At 40.9% G+C, this 22,493-nt stretch overlaps 1 protein-coding gene across 11 annotated transcripts in view; it reads right to left on the bottom strand.

Annotated features, from left to right (window-relative positions):
• AGFG1 (ArfGAP with FG repeats 1) overlaps positions 1-22,493 on the bottom strand; it is a 71,306-nt gene that overhangs the window by 26,600 nt on the left and 22,213 nt on the right. For all 11 annotated transcript variants that reach the window (XM_074314337.2, XM_074314348.2, XM_074314351.2 and 8 more), the window contains exons 3-4: positions 3,680-3,795; positions 297-459 (exon numbers count right to left, since the gene is read on the bottom strand). In XM_074314337.2, coding sequence (XP_074170438.1) covers positions 297-459; positions 3,680-3,795 — 279 coding nt within the window. The remainder of the gene's footprint in view (positions 1-296; positions 460-3,679; positions 3,796-22,493) is intronic.

Raw genomic sequence — 22,493 nt, 5'->3', positions numbered from 1 at the left:
CACAGAGGCTATACTGTTCTAACTGATGGTCACCATAGATTTGTTTTCCTCATTGTCTGTTGTCTGACAGAAGCTATAGCAATGTTCCCATACATCTTTAAAAAGCTGTGGAGAATTAAAGAAACTCCTATCACAACTGCAAAGGAGCAAATGCATATACATTCCAACCACTTCAGCAAAGATCTTTTAATGCATCATAAACCATTAGCACATGATGCCACTGTCTTAAAGAACGCTCATATTCTGAGACTCGGTCCTCCTTAAGTCGAAGCCCCTACAAAGACTAGACTACTCACCTGACTAGGTGTACCCTTATTTAAGTGCAGTGCTGGTGCTGAATCTCCTAAAAGAGATTTCAGTGGTTTGACCTCAGGTGTGCTGCTTGTGCTACTGGCAGAGGACCCGGAAATAGATGCGTGAACTGATGCCACCACTTTGGCTTGTTCAGGTGGGACATACCTGAAACACATGAAAAGTTGAACAGGCAGTTAACTAAGAAAAATATACTCAAAAATGATAAGCTTAATTCTAATTCTGTACAAGACTGTTGACATTAATCTTATTTTAAAACCCTCTTAGAATTGACAGCTGGAGACTACACTTAATTGAAATACTCAGAGAAAGGGCAATAAAGACTGGCACAAAACTGTTTTCAACTATTTACTCAGTTTTTCGAAGATAAATACAATAAATAACTGCTTTTTTTCTTAACAGGGGACCTATCATGATGAATAGTTAATACTATACTTTTTAAAAACTAAAGTATCAAAACATCATATATAACATTTGGAAAGAGAACAGAAGGAAGGGAAGCTTTTATTATTATATCATAGTTAATAGCCTAAAATAAAAAGCCTATACAAATCTTTAAGAATAAGATTAACAGCCCAATTTTTAAATGGACAGAAGCAATTCACAAAGGGAGACACAGAAATGAAAACACTCATACCGAATTCATTAGCATTCGATCTGAGTGTAGACATTACAAATTCTGCTACAATCTGTTGATACATCAACAGGTACGCTCTGTGCCGAGTCCCCTGTGCAGAAACTCATCCTCAGGAACTCACTGGGTAAGTGTACACAGGTACACGTACAGGATGTTCCCACAGCAGCACTAAGTCTCTTTAATAGGATACTACACGGCTATTCTGTGTCTAATATGGACACAGAAAGCTCCATATTACTTTATGGGTCTTTCAGGTTTGTCCCGTCACGTAAATACAGGATTCATGGGAGGAAGAAGAGTAAAGGAAGGAAAGAAAGGCAGTGAGGTAAAATGCCCCAATACTGGCAATACTGATCTCTAGGGCTAGGATTATGTGAGAGCTCTCGCTCTCTATGTCTGGGTTTTGTCCTACCCCTGCCACACACCCCCCATCAAGCAGGTGGAGAAAGTAGGAAAACAGAACGGTTAACAGCGCCATCTATTCCAGACACACAGTTCAAATCTCAGCTCCACCACCCAGTAGTTGTGAAACCTAAGGCAAATTACTTGAACTCTTCGTGCCTCTGATTTTTCATCTATAAAATGAAGGTATGGTTGCTGTGAGGTGTAAATCAGTTAACATTTGTGACGTACTTATTAGAACAGTTCTTGGTACAGGTGTTAGCTACAGAGTGTTAGCTATTTCCAAATTATGTAATAATCATAAATAGTAAAACTGCTTTGTTTTTTCCAGTAAATGAGATGGCGGAAGATGAGAATGAATACATGAAGTTATGCTTTCCCATAATTTGGCATATCACTGATGATACCAATTTTTGAGTACAGCCACATCTTATCAAATGATAAAACCAGATAATACTATTTGGTTCAAAAGACTCATCTGACTGGAAATGAACTAAACTTGTATAACATAGGAAGTAGATTTCAAAATTGGTCAAAGGAACAATTTCAAAATCCCTTTAGACGACAACTGCCTCGCTGTTTTAGGTATAGCTGCCCACAGGAAGGATTGTTGGGGAGTCCGCATCTGGGTAGGTCTTGGGCCCCATTAAAAACCCACTGCCCTGCTCACCAGGTACATGACACTGGTGTGCAGGCGCGTGGGTTTAAAACGCACAGGTCCAGGCCCTCCTGAATTTTGGTCACTCCCTCCTGCCACTCACCCATTAAAGTTTGTATCTGCTGATACTCTTGTTACTACTACCCTGTTTCTTAGGGAACCAAAAAAAAAGCACAAGTTATAGTTATAGAAGGTTTACAGGTAATTGGGTTATGGTTTGAATGAGTAAATTTTTTTATTGTTTACTACTACTACTATTGCTATTATTATTATAAATGGGGGAATCTATGGTTTTAATTCTATCAACTCTTATTCACACACACTTTTGTCTTGCTAACTGAAGCTAAACTATCTAAAATCCCAGCTAAGTCCTATTCAAACTAACATTCTGAGTTGGTAAAACTATTGGGAAAATAAAAAATTAGACTGGGCTATATAAGAAGAAAAGTCTTAACTACAGGTCTAAGAAATTAAGAACTAAAATGATAATTATATACTTCATTTTAAGAGAACCATTTATGATACCATGTTTTTACTATCACCCCATCTTCTAAAATTCTCCTCTTTCCTGAACTAAAGTTTCACGAGTCTGTTTTACCTATAGTCAGACCTAGTGTATGTATCCAGTGCTGCTGAGTAGCCTGGCTAATCCTGCCTCACAGAAGCCGCCTCCTCTAGAGAACAGTGAGAACACAATGTCTGCAGAGCTCCTGCTCTCTAATGTGCTCCATGAATGAAAGCAGAGAGCTCACCCATAACCACAGCAAGGACTCCCTTAGGACCAAAACAGGCTCCTGGCTGGATCATCCTCTGGGTTAAAACACAGCGCCTCAGGAAAACAACGGGCCATTGACTTTTCATTATCTATTCCCTCTATTTGTGACTTTCCCTCATCTTCTTATCCCTCAAGAAGGAAATATACACTTATACACTGTTGAATATTGATAAACAACCAAGAGTTTACTGTTAATGAGTCTTAGCAAATTGACTCACACTGTGCTCATATAGTTAAAAATTAAGAGCCCAAAGTAGTTAAACACTAGCTCTAAGGATATGCTACTCCCTGCTCTGCTTTAAAGGGCTTACTAACCATATGTCCAACCCATTGTTTTTTAAAAATTGACATATGATGGACTTCGTTAGGGGTATAAACGCTCCCTTCTTAACCAGGTAGTGAAATGATTTCTTGGGTAGGAAGCGACGGATATTTTGAGCAAAGATGCAAGTGAGCGGACGGACTGCGAGGGACTGCACGAGCGCTTCAGCACAGTGTCGAGCGTGTGGAAGATGTGGAGTCAGTACTTGCTAATTGAATGAAGATTTTAGGAAGGGAGGCTTCATAAGACTGAAAATGTCTAGAGATGCTAACTGGCTAGAAAAGGATTGGAGAAAGGATCCCTAACTTTCCAAAAAGGGGGTAGGAGGCCTGGTAATTACAAGGAACAGGCTGCTGCTAGGCACAGGTGAGTTAAGACAAAGTACAGGTAGAGGTTTTTGGAAACCAAACACAATAAAAAAGCCAAAGTGTAATGGGATTCTATCTACCTACTTATCTATTTCCTTTCTTCCTTCCTCCCTCCCTCCTTCCCTCCCTTCCTGTGCCAGACTAATCTTACCCATAATTAATGTGATTTGGGGAGCTTTGCTCTAAATACAAACTATTCACTCACCATCTTTTCTTTTCATATTTTTCTTGTAGGAACTCTTTCACTTTTTGTGGATCCCTGAAGTCTGGAATTGCTGAAGATCTATCATCAAATAATCCTAGCCAAATCTGTTTACAGACCTTTGGAAAGAATTAAAAAAAACAATAGTGTTAAAAATCAACATCTTCACTTAACGAAATGTTAAGGGAAAAGTATGATTCTCTCAGAAAACTAATCTACTTAATTGTAATAATATTGCCGAGGGTATTTATCACATGAGAAATGAAGATGAACAAATGACGGAACTAAATTTATTAAAGTGTTACAGAACGCAGTAAAATCTTAGCAACGGCATCACAAAGAACAGCACTTCACAGGGAAACAAATAGTGAAATAGAATTGGGGAGGACCTGGGAAGCTTTCATCTTGGGACGACCATAAACTGTAATCCATTAGTAAAGTCATGTAACCTTCATAAATTTCAGTTCCCTCACCCCATAAAACAGAGGAACTAGACCAGTAGCAATTTGCAAGATTCTTGACAGGCTCAAAAATCAACCAAGAAAGAACAAACAAAAATTACTAGAGTCATAAACCATTTGCTATTAAAGTATAACAGTAACAAAAATATAAGGTATATACAACTCTAGCTTTACATAGTTGCCTCCTATTCTTTTTTTACCCCTAATGGCTAAAAAATGAGAACCTGAGATATTTAACTTTTTAGACAAAAATCAAAGCAATGAAATGATGCAGAACTCAAATAGGATAAAGAGCACAGTGCTCGCTTCCGCAGCACATATACTAAAATTGGATAAAGTGAACAAAGAGCATAAAGGGAACAATAAAACTTGATAAAGTGGTCTTCATAAAATTAAAAATTGTTGCTCTTCACAAAACTTAAAAAAATGAAAAGGTAGGCTACAACTTATAAAAAGTATTTGCAAAACATGTAAGAATGCAGAACACATAAAGAATTCTTAAAACTCTATTATAAAAGACAAAAAAAATTTTTAACAGTGGGCAGAAAATGTGACAGACATTTCACCAAATAAGGAGCCCAACACCATTAGTCATACGGAAAATGCGAGTGAAAACAACACTGAGACCCCACTACGTGGATAACCATAGGCACCACAAGAATGGCTAAAAATAAGATTGACCTTATCATGCACTAGTGAGAATGTAGAACAACTAGAAGTCTCAAGAATGTAAAATGGTTCAGCCACTTTGGAATGGTTGGCAGTTTCTTACGAGTTAAGCATATACCTATCATATGACCCTGCCATTCCATTTCTAAGTATAGACCTGAGAAAAATAAAAGCACATGGCCATATTCAGATCTGTATACAAACGTTGACAGCAGCTTTATTGGCAGTAACTCCAAACTGGAAACAACCCAAATATCCATCACCACCAGGTAAATGGGCAAATTTTGGAATATCCAAGAAGACTCACGGGCAATAAAAAGGAACAACTGACATAAGCAACTATATGAATAAGCTTCAAGATAATTATGCTGACTGTGAGAAGTCAGACAGCCATCCCCAAAAGTGCATACATACGGTAGGATTCCATTTAATTAAATTTTTAAAAAAATGTAAACTTATCTATAGTGATGGAAAGCAGATCAATGGATGCATTACAAAGGGACACAAAAATACTCTTGGGGATGATGACAATGTGTGCTATCTTATTATTGCAATGGCTTCACGTATGTCAAAATTCCTCGAATTAGAGGGTGGCCAGTTAGCTCAGATGGTTAGAGCGTGGTGCTAGTAACACCAAGGCTGCCGGTTCAATCCCCACAAGGGCCACCGTGAGCTGCACCCTCCTTAAAACAAAAAACCAAACAGCCAGCAGCCAGTGTGAGCTGCTGTGTGCTGCCGTGGGCTACCGTGTGCTGCCATGAGTGGCCGGTGGCCAGTGTGAGCGGCGGGCAGCCATCGAGAGCTGACGGGAGCTGCTGACCAACTAACTGGGGGGAGCGCAAGGCTCATAATACCAGCACAGGCCATGTCCTACACAACTAGGCTGAGAAACAACGGCTTGAACCGGAGGGAGGGGAAGAAAGGGAGAAAAAACTCATCAAATTAGACATTTTAAATATGTACAAGTTATTGCAATTAATTATTCCTCAGTAAAGCCATACAAAACAAGTCCACAAGTTTCCCAAATTATATTATTTTAAAGAATAATCAATTATAACACTGTGAAAAGAACACAGTATCTAGCTTCAAAAACCTGACACAGATTTGAGAAATCAGAGAAGGAAAAGCAGCATCCTTCTCAGTCTTGCTCACTGAAGTGGGTAAGGGAGAAGAAAGAGGAAGGACAGGAAAAAGGACTCACCCGTTTCCTCTCCTATCATGTACCCCAAGCATGTTTCAACGACATTTCTTGTGGCTCCCTGCTACTCCAGGCTCAGTACAGATACTATAAAGTCATTAAGGCAGTAACAGCTGACACGCGTGAGGCCTTGGCTAAGACACAATCTCATTACAAAAATATTTCAGAGGCAAAGCCAGAAAACTGCAGACACCCAGGAATGGTAAGGCAACTTACCACCAGAAATACCATGAACCTTGTAAAGGCCCAGCTTCTCCAATAAATATTTAGCTACTTAAAAAGAACCACATGGGACTGTCCTTAGGCAGAAAACTAATGATTCTCCCAAAATGTAATTTCAGAAGATTCTGTGGCTTTACAATTATATTCATGAAGGGAAAGTTGGAAATGTCTAATTCTTCTATTAAAAAATTCCCAAACAAGAAAACAAGAGACATGGTAATCATTTGCCCAAAGCCAAAGAATTATTAACTGTAATTGAAAGATTAGATCAGGATTCTAAACGCCATAAACATTTAGTCTTTGCATTCCAAAACCCCTATTAACTACCATGTGCAATGTTTTAAACTAAGAACAATTAATGAACAATAAATAATAAACATACAAACAAGTAAAAAGATGGGCTGAAGACAGACAGATCATAAAGTTACTATCTTAGCACACTTCACAGTAAGACAAAGCGGGGAGTGTTTGATGGTCCCCTCTGTACCGTAGATGTTCGACACGAGCAGCCTGCAGGCTCATTTCACTCCTGGACTAACTTCAGGTAGTTCTGCTCCTGCTCTCAGACAGGCCAAACTGCTGGGAAATAATTAACACTTGCTGCTTGGGTCCACTGCAAATTAATGCTACCTCACTATTAAAGTTCCTTGGTGTTCTCAGCTCTTATTTCTGAATGTGTCACCCCACATGGCTATTTTCTGTTGCTCAAAATCCTAACCATCCCAGCCACTGCTGGCAGGTGAATTCTTTCTCGAGTGAAGTGGCTCTCGAAACGGAATTCCCCAATGTACCTGCACTGGCAGCACTGGAGTCACCTAAGAACAGAACGTGTCATGCGAATTTTCAGGAGCCACCCGAGACCTAGGAAATCAGAACCTCTGGAGGTGGTGGCCGCAGTCTGTGTTTTAGCAACCCTCCAGGTGACTGTGAAACAGGTTCGAGTTGGAAAACCAAAACTGCAGTATAATCTAAGCCAACAGATGGAAACTTCCTTCCCACATACCAGAGGTGCCAAAAAACTGTAGACCAGGGGACACTTCGGTCAATGTTACTCAAGCAATAGTCTGACATCATCAGAAGTCTCTGGACGCTGACGGGAACCACTCTGAGCACCTCTTGTAACTGCAGAAGTCAAATGTGACTTGTATTCATCTTTTGTTATCAGTATATATTATTACAATTTTAATACAGTTTTCCTTTCTTAAAATGTATATACATTTTTTTGGCACCCTCTGGTATATACTGTACTTGTATATAGCTTTCAGCATTTCTCAAATTTACGTAGCCACTGAACATGTTACTGGGCAAGAATCCTTCAACAGAGACAGTGTTCCAGGGACACATCTGGGATAATGTCAGTCTATCGCCTCGTGATCCATTCACATTTTAGTCCTTGAAAAGTTGGCTTCTGCTCCCACCACTCTACTAAATTGCTCTTCCAGGTTTGTAGATTTGCTGATAGGCAAGTATAAAGTTCTCTTTTCTGCTTGTTTTGTTAGTTTTTTTGTTTTAGTAAAATAATAAACATCATCAACTGAAAAGGGAGGGCTTCTCGAAGTTGAAGGGAGAATGGGGCAGTGAATCAACCAAAACTGAGGGCAGCACTGAGGACATGTGGTCAGGAATATTTAAAATGAAACTAGTCAGAATAGTTGGGTGGTTTCCTCCAGCCTCATCTGGCTGTTTAGGTATAAAGTAGGTATAATGTCGGCTGGAGTCACATAAAATATGACAGGACTTAGTTAGAAAGTGCTTAGAACAGACCGTGGAATCTAAGTTAGGTTAAGAAAAACGAAGACTGGGGCCAGCCCGGTGGCTCAGGTGGTTGGAGCGCGGTGCTCCTACCGCTGAGGTCGCAGGTTCAATTCCCACATGGGCCAGTGAGCTGCGCCCTCTACATCTAAGATTGTGAACAACAGCTCTCCCTGGAGCTGGGCTGCTGAGTGGCTGGAGGTTTGGCGTGAGCTTCCATGGGCTGCTGTGCTGCCATGGGCTATGGGCTACCAGCAGCCAGCGTGAGTGGCCGGCAGCCAGCTGCTGTGTGCTGCCGTGGGCCACCGTGTGCCAGCTAGGGTGGCCAGTGGCCAGAGTGAGTGGCCGGTAGCCATCGTGAGCAGTCCCTGGCTGCCGTGAGCTGTTGTGAGTGGCCGACCAATGACCGGCGACCGACCAAGGCTCATAATACCAGCATGGGCCAGGGAGCTGTGTCCTACACAACTAAACTGAGAAACAACGGCTTGAACGGGGGGGGGGGGGGGGGGGGGGGGGGAAGGGAGGGAATAAAAAAAAAACAATCACAAAAAGAAAGAAAAAGAAAAACGAAGACACGGTGAGGATGATGAACAACAAAGAAGTTTTACCTCAGTGGACTGGAGCTCCTGATAGCTGTCCCAAAATTGTTGGAGTTAAACTAGAGGGAATGAGCAGGGAAGAAAAGCAGCAGTGGTAGAGAACGGGATTCCTGACCTTGAAATCTAGGTTACTGGCACATAAAGTCTCTAATAGGATGACGGGTCACTGGAGGAGAGGTCAGGGAATCCAGGTCGCTGAACGATCCATTATTATGATAATCATGTGGGTTACTACCTATGTGGACGCTGGGATTGGCAGGTAAGATTAACACTAGTGGGAAAAACATTACGTAGGTGCTAAAATCTATAATGAATAAGGGGAGCTGACTGGTACGACTGCGACAGGAAACAGCAAGTGACAGAATCTACCGACTTGAGGAGCATGGGGCAAGGGGACTAGAAACATCACTGACGAGCAAGAACAATGCCTAAAGGCCATCATTGGAAAGGGCTGCACACATGACGGAATCCACTGTGATGGCCTCAGGGAGTCGGGGGTAGATGGGAGGGATACTCAGTTCTCATTACAGAATACGGCGGTGGTCGTGGTAGTTATGAGCCTCTATTAGGGAACCAGACTGCCTCAGTTTGAATTCCAGCTGTTTAATGGTAACCCATGCTTCCTAGGAACGTTGGGAGGAATAAATGAGTTAATCTGTCTTGCACTCAGAGCAGGCATGTATGATGAGCTTCAAACAGCGTTCGTTATTGCTGCATGGGGCCTGCAGTGGGTTATGGAGTGATGAGGTAAGCAGGGACTGGGGGAGCGGTGGTCTCACCCGGAGCCAGGAACCGGAGCGCATTCCTGCTGCAGACAGAATCCAAGTGGTCCCAAGGGAACAAGCTCCCTCCTCTGAACTTCTGCAGCGAGCGCTCCGTGCCTCTCACATGAAACTCTACAAACAGCCTTACATCAGAATGACTGTGCATGTGTCTCATTTACTTTTGAATTCCCCACAACGCTAAAAACGGGTAGTGCCATATTAATTGTTCAATAAACCAATTGATAATACCCAAAAGCAGATCTTATAAAGGAATTAAAAATAAAAACCACACACTAGCCAAAAGAATAAATTCGTGAAATTTTCAGAATAATTTTGTTCCTTATTCTAGTGCTAATCCCTTTAGAATTCCAATTCTAATAGCTACTGACAGAATCTAACATCTTTTAAAGTATATTTATCAGCCAAGAGTGCCATAAGAAACAGATGGCACACTCAATTCAAAGTTTAATAAAGAGACTTTACATAGCGTAGGAAGGCTGTGAGGAAATCACAAGCGAGAGTAGAGGATGCAGGACTAGGAACAGCAGGGCCTGACACCGCCCATGGGCAGTGAAGGAAGGGGAGGAGAGGAAAAGGGCAGCAGAAGCTTCGACAAAGAGGGCTATTTGATGCGCTTCGATGGAAGGATGCAACCAGGCTGCAGAAATCCCACAGGGAAGAAGTGAAGAAAGTACCGTGCATAACCTCTCCCTCCTTCCTTTCTTTCATCTGCTGACAATGTCCCCCATCAACTGGACGCAACCAGAAGCCAGAAGGCAAGAAAGCCCATTTGTGGAGCCAGACAAAGCAGCTGCCTGGAGCCAGAGCATGGTACAGACTAGAGCTGGAAGGGCAGATGGAAGTCATCCCAGCACAATGCCCAAATCATACTAATAATACGTGCAGTGTAAGCAATTTAACAAACTCATTTACGAGTGTCAAAAGTATGGAAAGGACAGAAAAACGCTCTGGAATTAGAAAATCTGTTTTCATTAAGCCAATCTATATACCTCCAACTAGATTTCATACTACTTTTTGGTTCTTTCTCTCCTTAGTGGAAGAAGGAGGGTAACTGTCTCCTTCTGTACGTGAGATATAATTACACCATTTCATAGTACTGTCCACAAATTACAGGAATAAAAAATTCATGAACAAGTAACTAATATCTACTTCTTGGAAGCAGAAAGAAAAAAGGAACAAAAATAAATATCAACAAATGGGAACTATCATTAGAAGCTCTCTAGAGACCCATACCATGAATTTATACAAAATTCTATGATCAACATATTATTTTGCCTTAAAAGGAGGAAATGTTTTGCCCTAAATTATTCTTCCCCAAAGATTCACAATAAGAAAAATATCTCAAATACATCATATAGGTATATGTTATGACTCAAGTTAAATACTGGAAAACAAGTCCCATCTCCTACACGCATCCAGCCTCCATTAGCACGACTATGCAACAGTTCAGACCATCAACTGATGGGTATTTCTCAGTAATAGGCTATCTGAAGAATACTCATTCAAAGCTTGCAGGAAAAAAACACTATCCACATGCCTTATGCAAGAGAAACAGAGTCCTGCGTTTATATCCATCGTTTTTGGTGTGTGTCACATGCCCGTGGCTCTGACTCCTGGCGACCCTGTGAACGAGTGACATCTGCAATGTCCTGTCCTCACAGCCCTGCTCAGCGCCTGCAGACTCATGCCCATGGCTTCCTTCCTGGAGACAATGCATCTCCTATTTGGTCCTCCTCTCTTCCTGCTGCCTTCAGTTTCCCAGCATTATCGTCTTTTCCAAAGAATCTGGCCTTCTCATGACGTGCCCTAAGCAGAACCATTTCAGTTTAGTTATTTTTGCCTCCAGTGATGTTTCAGACTTGATCTGCTCTAGGACCCACTTGTTCATCTTTCTGGTGGTCCAGGGTCTCCATAGAGCTTGGCCCCAACACCATATTGCAACTGAATCAACATTTTTCTTATCAGCCTCTTCTCTGTCCAACTTTCATATCCATACACAGTAACTGGGACTCTTTTTAGGACTGTAAAGGGGATCAAAGCTTTGCCACCCCAAAGTATATCTTTTGGAATAATGATTTTAAGCTGGTTAAGAAACAAGATTCAGGGCCGGCCTGGTGGCTCAGGAGGTTAGAGCTCCATGCTTCTAACTCCGAAGGCTGCTGGTTCGATTCCCACATGGGCCAGTGGGCTCTCAAACACAAGGTTGCAGGTTCAACTCCTTGAGTCCCGCAAGGGATGGTGGGCTCCGCCCCCTGCAACTAAGATTGAACACGGCACCTTGAGCTGAGCTGCCTCCCAGACGGCTCAGTTGGTTGGAGCACGGACTCTCAACCACAAGGCTGCCAGTTCAATTCCTTGAGTCCCGCAAAGGATGGTGGGCAGCGCCCCCTGCAACTAAGATTGAACACGGCACCTTAAGCTGAGCTGCCACTGAACTCCTGGATGGTTCAGTTGGTCGGAGTGCGTCCTCTCAACCACAAGGTTGCTGGTTCGACTCCCGCAAGGGATGGTGGGCTGCGCCCCCTGCAACTAGAAACGGCAACTGGACCTGGAGCTGAGCTGCGCCCTCCACAACTAAGATCAAAAGGACAACAACTTGACTTGGAAAAAAAGTCCTGGAAGTGCACACTGTTCCCCAATAAAGTCCTGTTCCCCTTCCCCAATAAAATCTTTAAAAAAAAAGAAACAAGATTCAAAAAGAACCTCTGACCCTCCCCCTTACCTGCCTAAAGGAATTTAGACAGAAAAACCTGCTGAAAGGAAAGGAGCATCCCCTTAGCATAGTAACAGAAACTCAGTATGGCAGCCAGTGACAAATCTAGCAAAGCGTGTCCCTTACACTTCCCTATGTCCCACTGTTTCTGGGTGGCCAGGCAAGCATTTGTTTACCACACGTTTTCTCTTTCTCCTCTACCTATGAACTGCCTACTTTCTCTTAGAAACTCTAGACCCCCATTCCTCTCTCCTCCTTAGTTCCAGATGACACATAAGCCTCCACCGCCCAGTGGGTTTCAGGTCTCATATTCTTACATCAGCCCTGCATGCACATCCAGAATAAACTTTGGACTTTCTCCTGTTAATGTGTTTCATGTTAATTAGATACCAGCCCAGTCAGAAGAACTTAGAAAGGTGAGAGGAAAATTAATTTTTGCGCCCCACAAATGCATGGTATATTCCATCTTAAAACTTGGTTTTATAAAAATGTACTAGCAAGAACTAGAACATATGCATCGGAGTTGCTGACAACAGGCAAACACAAGCCGTATGTGCAGATGACTAAGACAGCAGAAACCTAAATGGATACGTGAAGGATGAGCAGATTTATGAAATATCAAACCCAGTTTATTTAATCCTGGTGTCTGTAAGAATGCAATTCCTCATCACAGCCTACTTACAGGCCCCACAAGAGTCTAACCTCTGATAAACTCTTTCCAGCCACACAGCCTGCTCAGGAAGTCTTCCCTGCCCAACAAATCCAAAGGGGCAACACCCCCACACACACACACACCAAGCCTCAGGGACCAATTATCACAACATGATATTTATTTTCACACCCTTCATCTCACAGTTTCTACATGCAACTTTCATGAGGCAGGAAGCTTCTCTCTCCAATTCAGCTCCATTCGTATTCTCAGTGCCATGCATAGTAGACACTAAATAAATATCTGATGTGCAAGTGAAAGCAACTTCCTAACTGTCCTGAAATATAAGAAATCATCTTTTCCCCTTTGTTCCATCTATTAGGTTGGTACAAAAGTAACTGCGGTTTTTGTAATTATTTTTAACCTTTTAAACTGCAATTACTTTTGCCCCAACCTAATAACATATACATGCTGACCTAGAATTATTCAGCTCACCCACTTACTCATGCAGAAGCAATAAATTAACGGACCCACATTCTCATCATACACAGGCCAGAGGTGAGCAAACTACCCTTCACAGGTTAATTATGCCCAACGGCCTGTGTTTGTAGCTGAAGTTAAACTGAAACGCAGTCACACCCACTTGTGTATCTGTCTAGGGCTGCTATGGGGGGCAGTTGCAGCAGACTGTATGGTTCCCCACGCCTAATATGTACGATCTGACACTTTATAGAAAAAGTTTGCGGACCCCTGACTCACCTGCAACTTACTTTGATACCATCCCAGCATCCAAGAATAGTAACAATTTAAAAAGGATAATAAATAAAAGCCTGTTTTAGAGGCTGGTTTTATAATGTGCATGGGAAATAGCAGAAAGATAAGCATAGAATGGAAGAACTTTCCAATACCCAAGGGCCAATTTATTATATATACCTATTCCTTTGAGAATAAAGGAGAAAAAGTACCAGAGTAAGTTTCAAGGGAAGATGAATAGGTATTTGATACTTTCTTTCTAAATAACTGGTAAGAAAAGATAAAGGAAGCAAATGTTTACAACACTAGACAGAAAGTAAATGCAGTGGAAATATTAACAGTACTAGCACGTGTCTTTGGGTTGTGAAGAGACCAGTAACTCTAATTCAGACACCTCTTGTGGAGACTTAGTAAAAGGCACATACAGCTCAGCACACTCCCATGCCTTATTTCATTGAATGTCTAATGTCAGAATCGTGTTCCAGTTAGGCTGCAAAGAACCAAAACCCAGCCACAAGGTCAGATAAAACAAGTTTATGGGAAGCATATAGCAACGCTTCAAGAAAACAAGACAAAAACGTTACGGGAATCTGGGTTGCAAACAGGAAGCCATGTGGGACTAGGTGGTCTGAGTACTGTTTCCTAGCCTTCTCTCAAACATAGTTTATCACTTTTGTTTCTCGTATTATGTCTAATCCCTGCTCTGGCTATCATAGTACAATTTTTTTTGTCGTCAGACTGCACATGGCCCAACTACATACTGCCTCTTCCGTTCAGTGATCCATCATTTGACTCCAGCCTCCGTGAGCCTTAATTCAATTTAAGAATAGATCCGATCAGTCACTGACTCCCAGGTTTAAGTGTCCAGGGAGCCATCCCCACCTTCTTCGTTCAGCAAGGAGCATGAGCTTAGAAAGCATATCCCACGCCTAAACACACGTTTATTCATGAATGTACTTTGCAAATTACAAAAAGCGTTACAAAATTTTAGTCAGAGTAGTTTCAAGAAAAATTATCGATTGCCCTACTTTCTCAAACTAAGATGACATATGTAAATTACCCTGTATGGGTAACAAAACAAAATTGGTCTGCCCTTTAACTGTTTGCTGTCTTTAATTAGTTTCCATGTTTTAGCTAGTTACATTTATCAATTTTCACTTTTTTATTTCTTCCACTGCTTTTAGTCTATAAAGTCCTTACACATTTTAATGTTAAACACAGTCAGCTATATTTTCGACTAATTTGTATGGTAATTGCTGCTTTGCTTTTTAATGTCCACACCTAAGTGTATATACTCGTATCCTTAAACGCTACAATTTAGTTTTGCCTGTTTTTCGCAGTTAAGAAATAACTTGTTTTACAGAAAAGTTGCAAGTGTAGTCGAAAGAAGTCCCATATAGTCTTTATTCAGTCTCTAATCTGAACATTTGCTTTATCATTCTCTCAAATAAAATTTTTTTCAAACTATTTAGAAACATAGATCTTTACCCATAAATGTGTATCTCCTAAAAATAAGGACATTCTTTTAAATAACCAGAGCTAAATTATCAACACCAGGAAATCAACATTTTATGTTATTATCTAATCCACAGGATAGCCAATCATCCTAACGTCCTGTACAGCAAAAAGAAAAGCATCCCCTGGTACAGAATCCATGACTGTCTGTCTCCTGAGTCTCATTTGATCTGGAACAGTTCAATAGTCTGTCTTTGCCTTTCGTGACCTTGGCATCTTTGAAAAGTACAGGCCAATTATTTTGTACTATGTTCCTTAATTTAGGTTTTCCTCATTACAATTAAATTCATGTTATTTAATCATGGAATTTCGGGAAAAAATGCCATTTAAGTGATGCTGTATCCTTCTCAGTGCATCATATCAGGAGGCCCATGTTCAATTTGTTCCATTCCTGGTGGTGTCAACTTTGGTTACTTGGTTAAAACTATATGCCAAATTTCTCTATAGTTAAGTCACTATTTTTTCCATTTAGGATTAGTAAGTACCTTGTAGGGAACTACTCTGAAACTATTTTCTACATTTTTATGCCTTCCTTTGTGTCTTTAAAATTTTAACTCTAAAACTTTTATGAAATTCATTTTGGTATACCATGTCAGTTAACATTCTAATTGACTCGCCATTTATTGAATAACTACTTCTTCCCACACTGGGATGCTGAACTTCACTTATTTTTATAATAACGTCATACACACATTTAACATACCAGTGGTGCCAAAAAACGTATACATTTTAAAAGATGTTATCTATGTCTTACTTTGCGAAGTTGAATTGAATTATGGGAGCAATGTGTAGTATGACGTTTGCTCAAAAGATGGCGTTAATCAAATGAATGCTAGCGTCACCATGTGATAGGAAGGACAGTCAAGAACACGGCGGAAGCACAGTTGTCGTTTGAGGAGCATAAGACCCTTCTGAAGTGGTATTTGAAATTCGAGAACGTTGTGGAAGCACAACAATGGAGGCATGAGTATGCAACAGCACCTCCAACACGCCTGACAACTGCATACATTTGTGATAAGTGTGAGACACACGGTACTGTGTGAAGAAACTGAAATGGCATGAGCAGCGATACAAGTGGGCACTTTGCTCAACGTTGCTCAAGCAGTAGTTCACTGTAATCAGAAGTGTCCGGACGCTGATGGTAACCACTTTGAGCACCTCTTGTAATTGCAGAAGTCAAACGTGACTTGTATTCATCTTTTGTTATCGGTATATATTATTACAATTTGAATTGTTTTTTCCTTTCTTCAAATGTGTATACATTTTTCTGGCACTTCTGTATGTAAAAATTAGAGTATATCCCAAGATCTAGTCCCCAGATCTGTGCCTCTTCTTGCACTAGTTTCAGATTGCGGTAATTACAAGTTTATATTGCACATTATTCCTACAGAGATAGATTTAATATCTAAGTAGAGCCAATCCTATTTATTGTTTTACAAATTCTTCCCAGCTAGTTTCACATCTTTGTTCTTTTTGGATGAATGTTAGGATCATGTTCTAAAAAGTAAAGAAAAAATTCTCTCCAGTGTTTTGGCTCCAGTTGCTCGAAACCTAATCTGTGAAGCCTCTTAAAGCAAAGCATTTCCATTCTCAAAGATCACTAAGAGTCTGAGAAACAAGCTGGCCAAGGAGGAAAAGTTAACCAAAGGCTTACGTTTCTCTCATCACAGAGTGCGTTTTACGTTTTTTACATTTCCCAGAATACAATTAGAACAAATGAAGAGCTGAGCAAGGGAGGAGAATGGGCAAGCTGGTCTGACCATATTTCGTGTGGAACTGAACATTAGGAACAGAGTTTTATTTATTTGTCTTGATATGAAATAAGAACTGTTTGTGGATGATTGCTGTTTTAGGAATAGCATCAAGACCAGCATACCACCTCTAACATGAACACTGCTCATTCATTGTTTGGGTCAATCTAAGGCTCAACGATAGTGATGGATCTGTACTGACACTCTATTGTCTGGTTGCCCTGGTGACCACAGGCATGCATTTGCCAGGCAGCTAAGTTGGGAATGCAGCCTTCTGGCTAAGACACAGACTAACTGGCGAAACAGGCCTCAGACTTATACCTGATCTGCACCATATTCTACGTAAATCAGTAAGGAAGAGAAGAAACATTTAGTTTTCTTTGAACATTTGCAACATTTGAACATTTGCAAACATATGGATGGCTCACGGGTTAATTAAAAAAAGAGATAAAGAAATATGCAGGCAAAGGTTTTCTAAGTAAAAATGTGATCTGCAGAAGAGGTGAGTTTTAAGTTTCCAAACCAGATTATCATCTCATGGTCCAAATGGTACAATTTGAGCATCAATAAGAATAACTGCAAGTGACTGAAACAGCACATAAATAATTTCGTAGTGATAGAAAAAAAAACCCAACAGTTAGAAGAAGACGCTATGGAACCACCTCAGTATTTTGAAAAGTTAAATATTGAGAACCACAAACGACTTTGTTTACATGAAGTCGTTGCATCTAGTTACATTTCTGAGTAGTTTAATGTACTTACGAATAACAGTAAAACAACTGCAAGTTAATGTAAATACCTATTACATATAAAAATAAGATGTTTTCTAAAACAAAAAAACTACTGATTGAAAAGAATGGCACTGTTTTACGTTTTTATAAATTTCATTAATATCTGGTTAAAGACAGCTGATTTCTCTTCTGCTTCTGCATTTTTATGTTATGGAGATCCTGGAAAATTCCACTGTATACTCATGAGAATGGGAGGAAAAACAGCAAATCTAGTCTTAGAATTATTATTTTAAAATTTTGACTTTACGGAATCCCTGAAAAGGTCTCAAGCATCCCCCACAGGTTCCCAGTCTATACTTGGGAAATAACTAAATTAGAATATCATCATTTCACAATCCTAATTAATGGATGCAGGCATAGAGTTAGTATCAGCAGCTAATATAACCACCTCCCTCCAAAAAAATGTGTATCTCCATAAAAGAACACACCACCCAACCTATTAAACAGTGGTTCTTCCTCTTTCCCCAAATTAAATGTGAATCTTAAGAAGCTACTAGATCCATTTACAGGTAACTGAGATGACTGAGAACACTAACACCACATGAATAGAATCAGCCAAGTCCAGAGAGAGGGAAACTGCTACTGAGCAAATGACTGGGCTTAGAGAGGGAGAAATGCAGACAAGGAGGGGGAAAGGAGGAGAGAGGGAGAGAGGGAGAGAGAACAGAAGTAAATAACTGGAGGGTAAACTTAAAAAAAGACTTAAAAGGTACCCGAGTAGGTACCACCTCCAGCTCATGTTAAAACTCTACTCTGGACACATCATACAATCTATCGGGAGGCTCCCGAGAGCAACCACAAGCAACCAGAAACGGGAGGAGTTGTAAGAAGGGAACAGCACCACATAGCTGCTGTCTTTTTAAGGATCATCACTTGACAGCAGGCCCCAGCGAGGGCCAAGAGGAGCTGCTAAAACTCAATAGAAATCCACGAAGCTTAAAGCGTAAAGCAGAGTTCTCCACAACCACAGCCAACTGGAAAGCGAAGGGTCAGTCAAAGAAGAGAGAGAATCAGAGTAGGAGCTGTAAAACTGGCATGTCAACTTTGTCCAAATCTCTGGCTCACCCTTGCCCTACATACATAGGCAGGACTGACTCCCAGCCGTACAATTCAAGACCAAAGGAACTGAGGAGGGATTTCAGCTGGCACCCACCTGGAGAGGCAGAGTGTGATCCACTAAACAAGGCATAAAACAAACAAAACCAACCCTTTTTGAGGAACAAAACAGAATCCAGAGGCTCCACAACTACCCTTTCCAACGTTCTGAATATAATCCAAAACCACCAGAAATATTCAAAGAGACAGGAAAACATGACCCATAATCAAAAGCAAAGGCAATCTATGGAGACAGATCTGCGAAGATAAAAAATTTGGAATTAGCAGACAATGATTTAAAGCAGCAAGAACACATAGCATATTCAAAAGCATAAAAGAAAATATGCTTACAATGAATACAACTGTATAAAATCTCAGCAGAGAAATAGAAATTATTAAAAATTATAAAATTATAAAAAAATAACAAAATGTAAATTCTAGAACAGAAAAGATAATGTCAAATTAACTCCAAATTAAAATTTTGCAGTTGGAGATACCAGAAGAGTCAGGTGAAAATAAACAGAAAGAAATCATTTAATCTGACTGGAGATGAAAAAAGTAGTTAGTCAACTTGGACTTAAATTAATAGAAGTCTGAAAAATAGAAAGATTGGGAAAAAAAATTAACAGAGCCTCAGGGAACTGTGAGGAAACAGCAAAATGTCTGGCATGCGTGCAGTTGAAGCCTTAGACACAGAGCTGAGGGAGAATGAAGAGGGGAAAAAAAGCTGAAGAACAAATGGTCAAAAATTTTCCAACCTAATGAGACAAATTTATAAATCAAGAAACTCAACAAACCCCAAGAAAGACACACACACACACACACACACACACACACACACACACACACACAGCAAACATGGGTCACACTCTGAAAAACAAAGCTAAAAAGCTTCCAAGTGGCCTGTCACTAGAGGAACAATACAAATGTCAGCTAATACTCCACCTTTTGCACTGAATGATAAAATACAACATATCAAAATTTATGGAAAGTAGTAAAAGCAGAGCTTAGAGAGAAATTTATTGCTTTAAAATAATATTAGAAAAGAAAGCTCTCAAATCAATGACCTCAGGTTTCACTTTAATAAGCTAAGAAAATGCAAATAACCCAGAGTAAATAGAAGAAATAATGAAAAGCAAAATTATTATAGACCCTATACACTTGTACATTACAAAACAGGGACTGCTATGGATAAATTTATATCAATAAATATGACAACTGAGATAAAATGGGGACATTCCCTGAGAAATACAATTTATCAACACTGATGTGAGAAACACGTAACGTGAATGAGCACCGCCGTCACTTTCCTCCTGTCCCAATGGCACTCAGACCTCAATGTCCTTTCCGCACTCCCAGATGGCCCAATCATCTCAATTTGAGCAGCTGGCCAAAGGTGACTGAGCCATCACCTCCCACATAAGATCCCACCACTTGGTACCAGTGGCTGCCAAAGGGAGGGGGTGAGCGAGGGCAGAGGGGGACAACCGAACTTGGTCTCCATGTCAATGGTAGATCACTCAAGCGGGCCATATAAAAACAAGCAACAGGCCCGATTTGGCTGGGTGGCCACAGTTTGCCAGACCCTGACCGAGACTATGTAAAGCCATCTTTTAAAAATGAAAGTGGAGGACTTGCTCCACCTACCTGACTTCAAGACTTACCTAAACACAGTGAGGTAGTGGCAAAAGGACCAACGAATCAATGAATGAAACTGAATGGAGAAACACAGCCATACTTACAAGGTCATTTCAGGTTTGATGAAGGCTGCAAAGCAATCCGCTGAGGAAAGTGTTTTTAACAAATGGAGCTGGGAAACTATACAGATTCATGGGACAATATGAACCTTGACCTCTATTATTCCACACACTAACACTAATTTGAGATGGATCATAAATGTAAACATAAAAGCTAAAGCTTTCAAAGCTTCTGAAATAAAATGAGATAATTCTCATGTTTGGGAGCAGGCAGAGACTTCTTAAGACAGAGCAGAGACAGCAGTAATTATAAAACTAAGGATTGATACATTTCATCAAAAAGACAAACTTCTGCTTGTCAAAAGACACCAGTAAGAAAATAAACGAGAAAGCCACAGACTGGGAGCAAATATTCACTAAACATAGGTATATCTGATAAAGAAGAATGAGCACCACAAGTTCTGGTCTAGTCACAGAACAGTGCTCAGTAATAAGGAAGGAACATGCTACACGCGTCCACACGCACAGCTCTCAAAAGAACTTTTATACAGAAAGGCACATTATTATTTTACTTATAAGAACATGAATACAAATGAAAACAGGAGTTGCCTCTAGAAGGGAGAGGGTTTAAGTAGGAAGGGAGGTCAGGGAACTTTCTGGGAGGATGGTCATGTTCTGTACCTTTTTAAGGATTTGAGGTACCAAACGATGCATTTATCAAAACGTTTCTAGTGATACACTGGAGATTTTTATATTTCACTGTATGTAAATTATACCTCAAAAAATTAACAAATAATGAATTCTAATTCATGATATATTAAAGGTTTCAGAGGTGCTGTGAACTAATGTACACACCTTACTTTGAAATTCAAGAAAAGTAAAAGATGGGTGACAAATGGATACATAGATATTTGTATCTAAAGCAAATATAGCACAATGTTTACTGAACAGGCATAATTTTTCAACTTTCATGTATATTTAAATATTTCCTAATAAAATGTTGAGAGGCGTGGGGGAGAAGACAGACCTGGCAGTTGGGCCGGGGCTCTGAGCAGCCTCTGACGCCGCCCAGTCTTGTCAGCCATCCATCCATGAGAGGGGGTTCTGAGCAGTGAGGCAGGTAGCCCAGCCAGGCCCCGCAAGCAGGGCCGCTGCTGCAGCACAGCAATCACACGGCACCACCTGCATCAGGCGGCAGGAAGCAGAACAAGTTCTGGTACCAGAAAATGACTGCTCACAGCCACCCTGTCCTTGGAGAGATCCTTGCATTACAGGCCAGTATGAGCTCATCCTGGGGGAAGTGGTGGCATCATGGTCCAGTAGAAGACTGACAAAACAGATCTAAATTTTCAAGAAGTTCCTGGCCATGGCCTCTGGCTATGCCTATACACAGCTGATCTCACCCGTGCAGGATGGCTTGCATTTCATGAAAAAGAACCAAGAAAACTTCAATGTCATTACCAATTCCTCAAACACCTATGGGCCCAGAGCCCGCTTCGAGTTTTCTTACCAGCTCATAACGCACCCACAACCAGACTGCACCCCCTGTTGCCGAGGTGAAAGCCAGGTGCTGTCCTAGCAGCCAAACGGGCTTCCTGCTCTGTAGGGAGAACCCAGCGTCAATTTTCAGGAGCCTGAGCAGTGATGCTGGAGCAATGGGAAAGACAGAGGTGAGAGGCCACAACTCCGCCACCTACAATGTATACTAAGGGGCACTTGTGTTGCACGTTTGCTGAAAGGCCGGGAAGTCACCTGAACAGCTGTGTTTCCCAGGGACTTAGGATGGCAGGGCCCCCAGGCCACAGAGGACCCAGACCCAGAGTTGACACTGGGTCTGAGGCCCCCCTGTCCTGACACAAACATGTCTCTATCCCACAAAGCAAGTGATACAGGCCTCAAGTAGTTGCCTATTCCCAACCAGGCCTTTGCAGGTCAGTCTGGGATCCATCTAGCCTCCAATCCTTTATCAGCAGTCCAGTTTTAAAACCCATATTTCTACTCATAACATGTGGTCTTGTGTTGCATCTTGATTCAAATTGGCTCTTAAGAGAAGAGAAAAAAGGAAATTTATACAACTGAAGAAAATTTGAACACTAGCTAGATAACTAGATCATTGTTGACTTTTTATGGACTCAAAAATGGTATTATGATTGTTTTTTTAAATCCT

This window comes from Rhinolophus sinicus, chromosome 17 (genome assembly GCF_057876585.1).
Source record: "Rhinolophus sinicus isolate RSI-liver-muscle chromosome 17, RSI-T2T, whole genome shotgun sequence".
NCBI classification, from domain to species: domain Eukaryota; kingdom Metazoa; phylum Chordata; class Mammalia; order Chiroptera; family Rhinolophidae; genus Rhinolophus; species Rhinolophus sinicus.
This window is presented reverse-complemented; position numbering and strand designations above follow the sequence as displayed.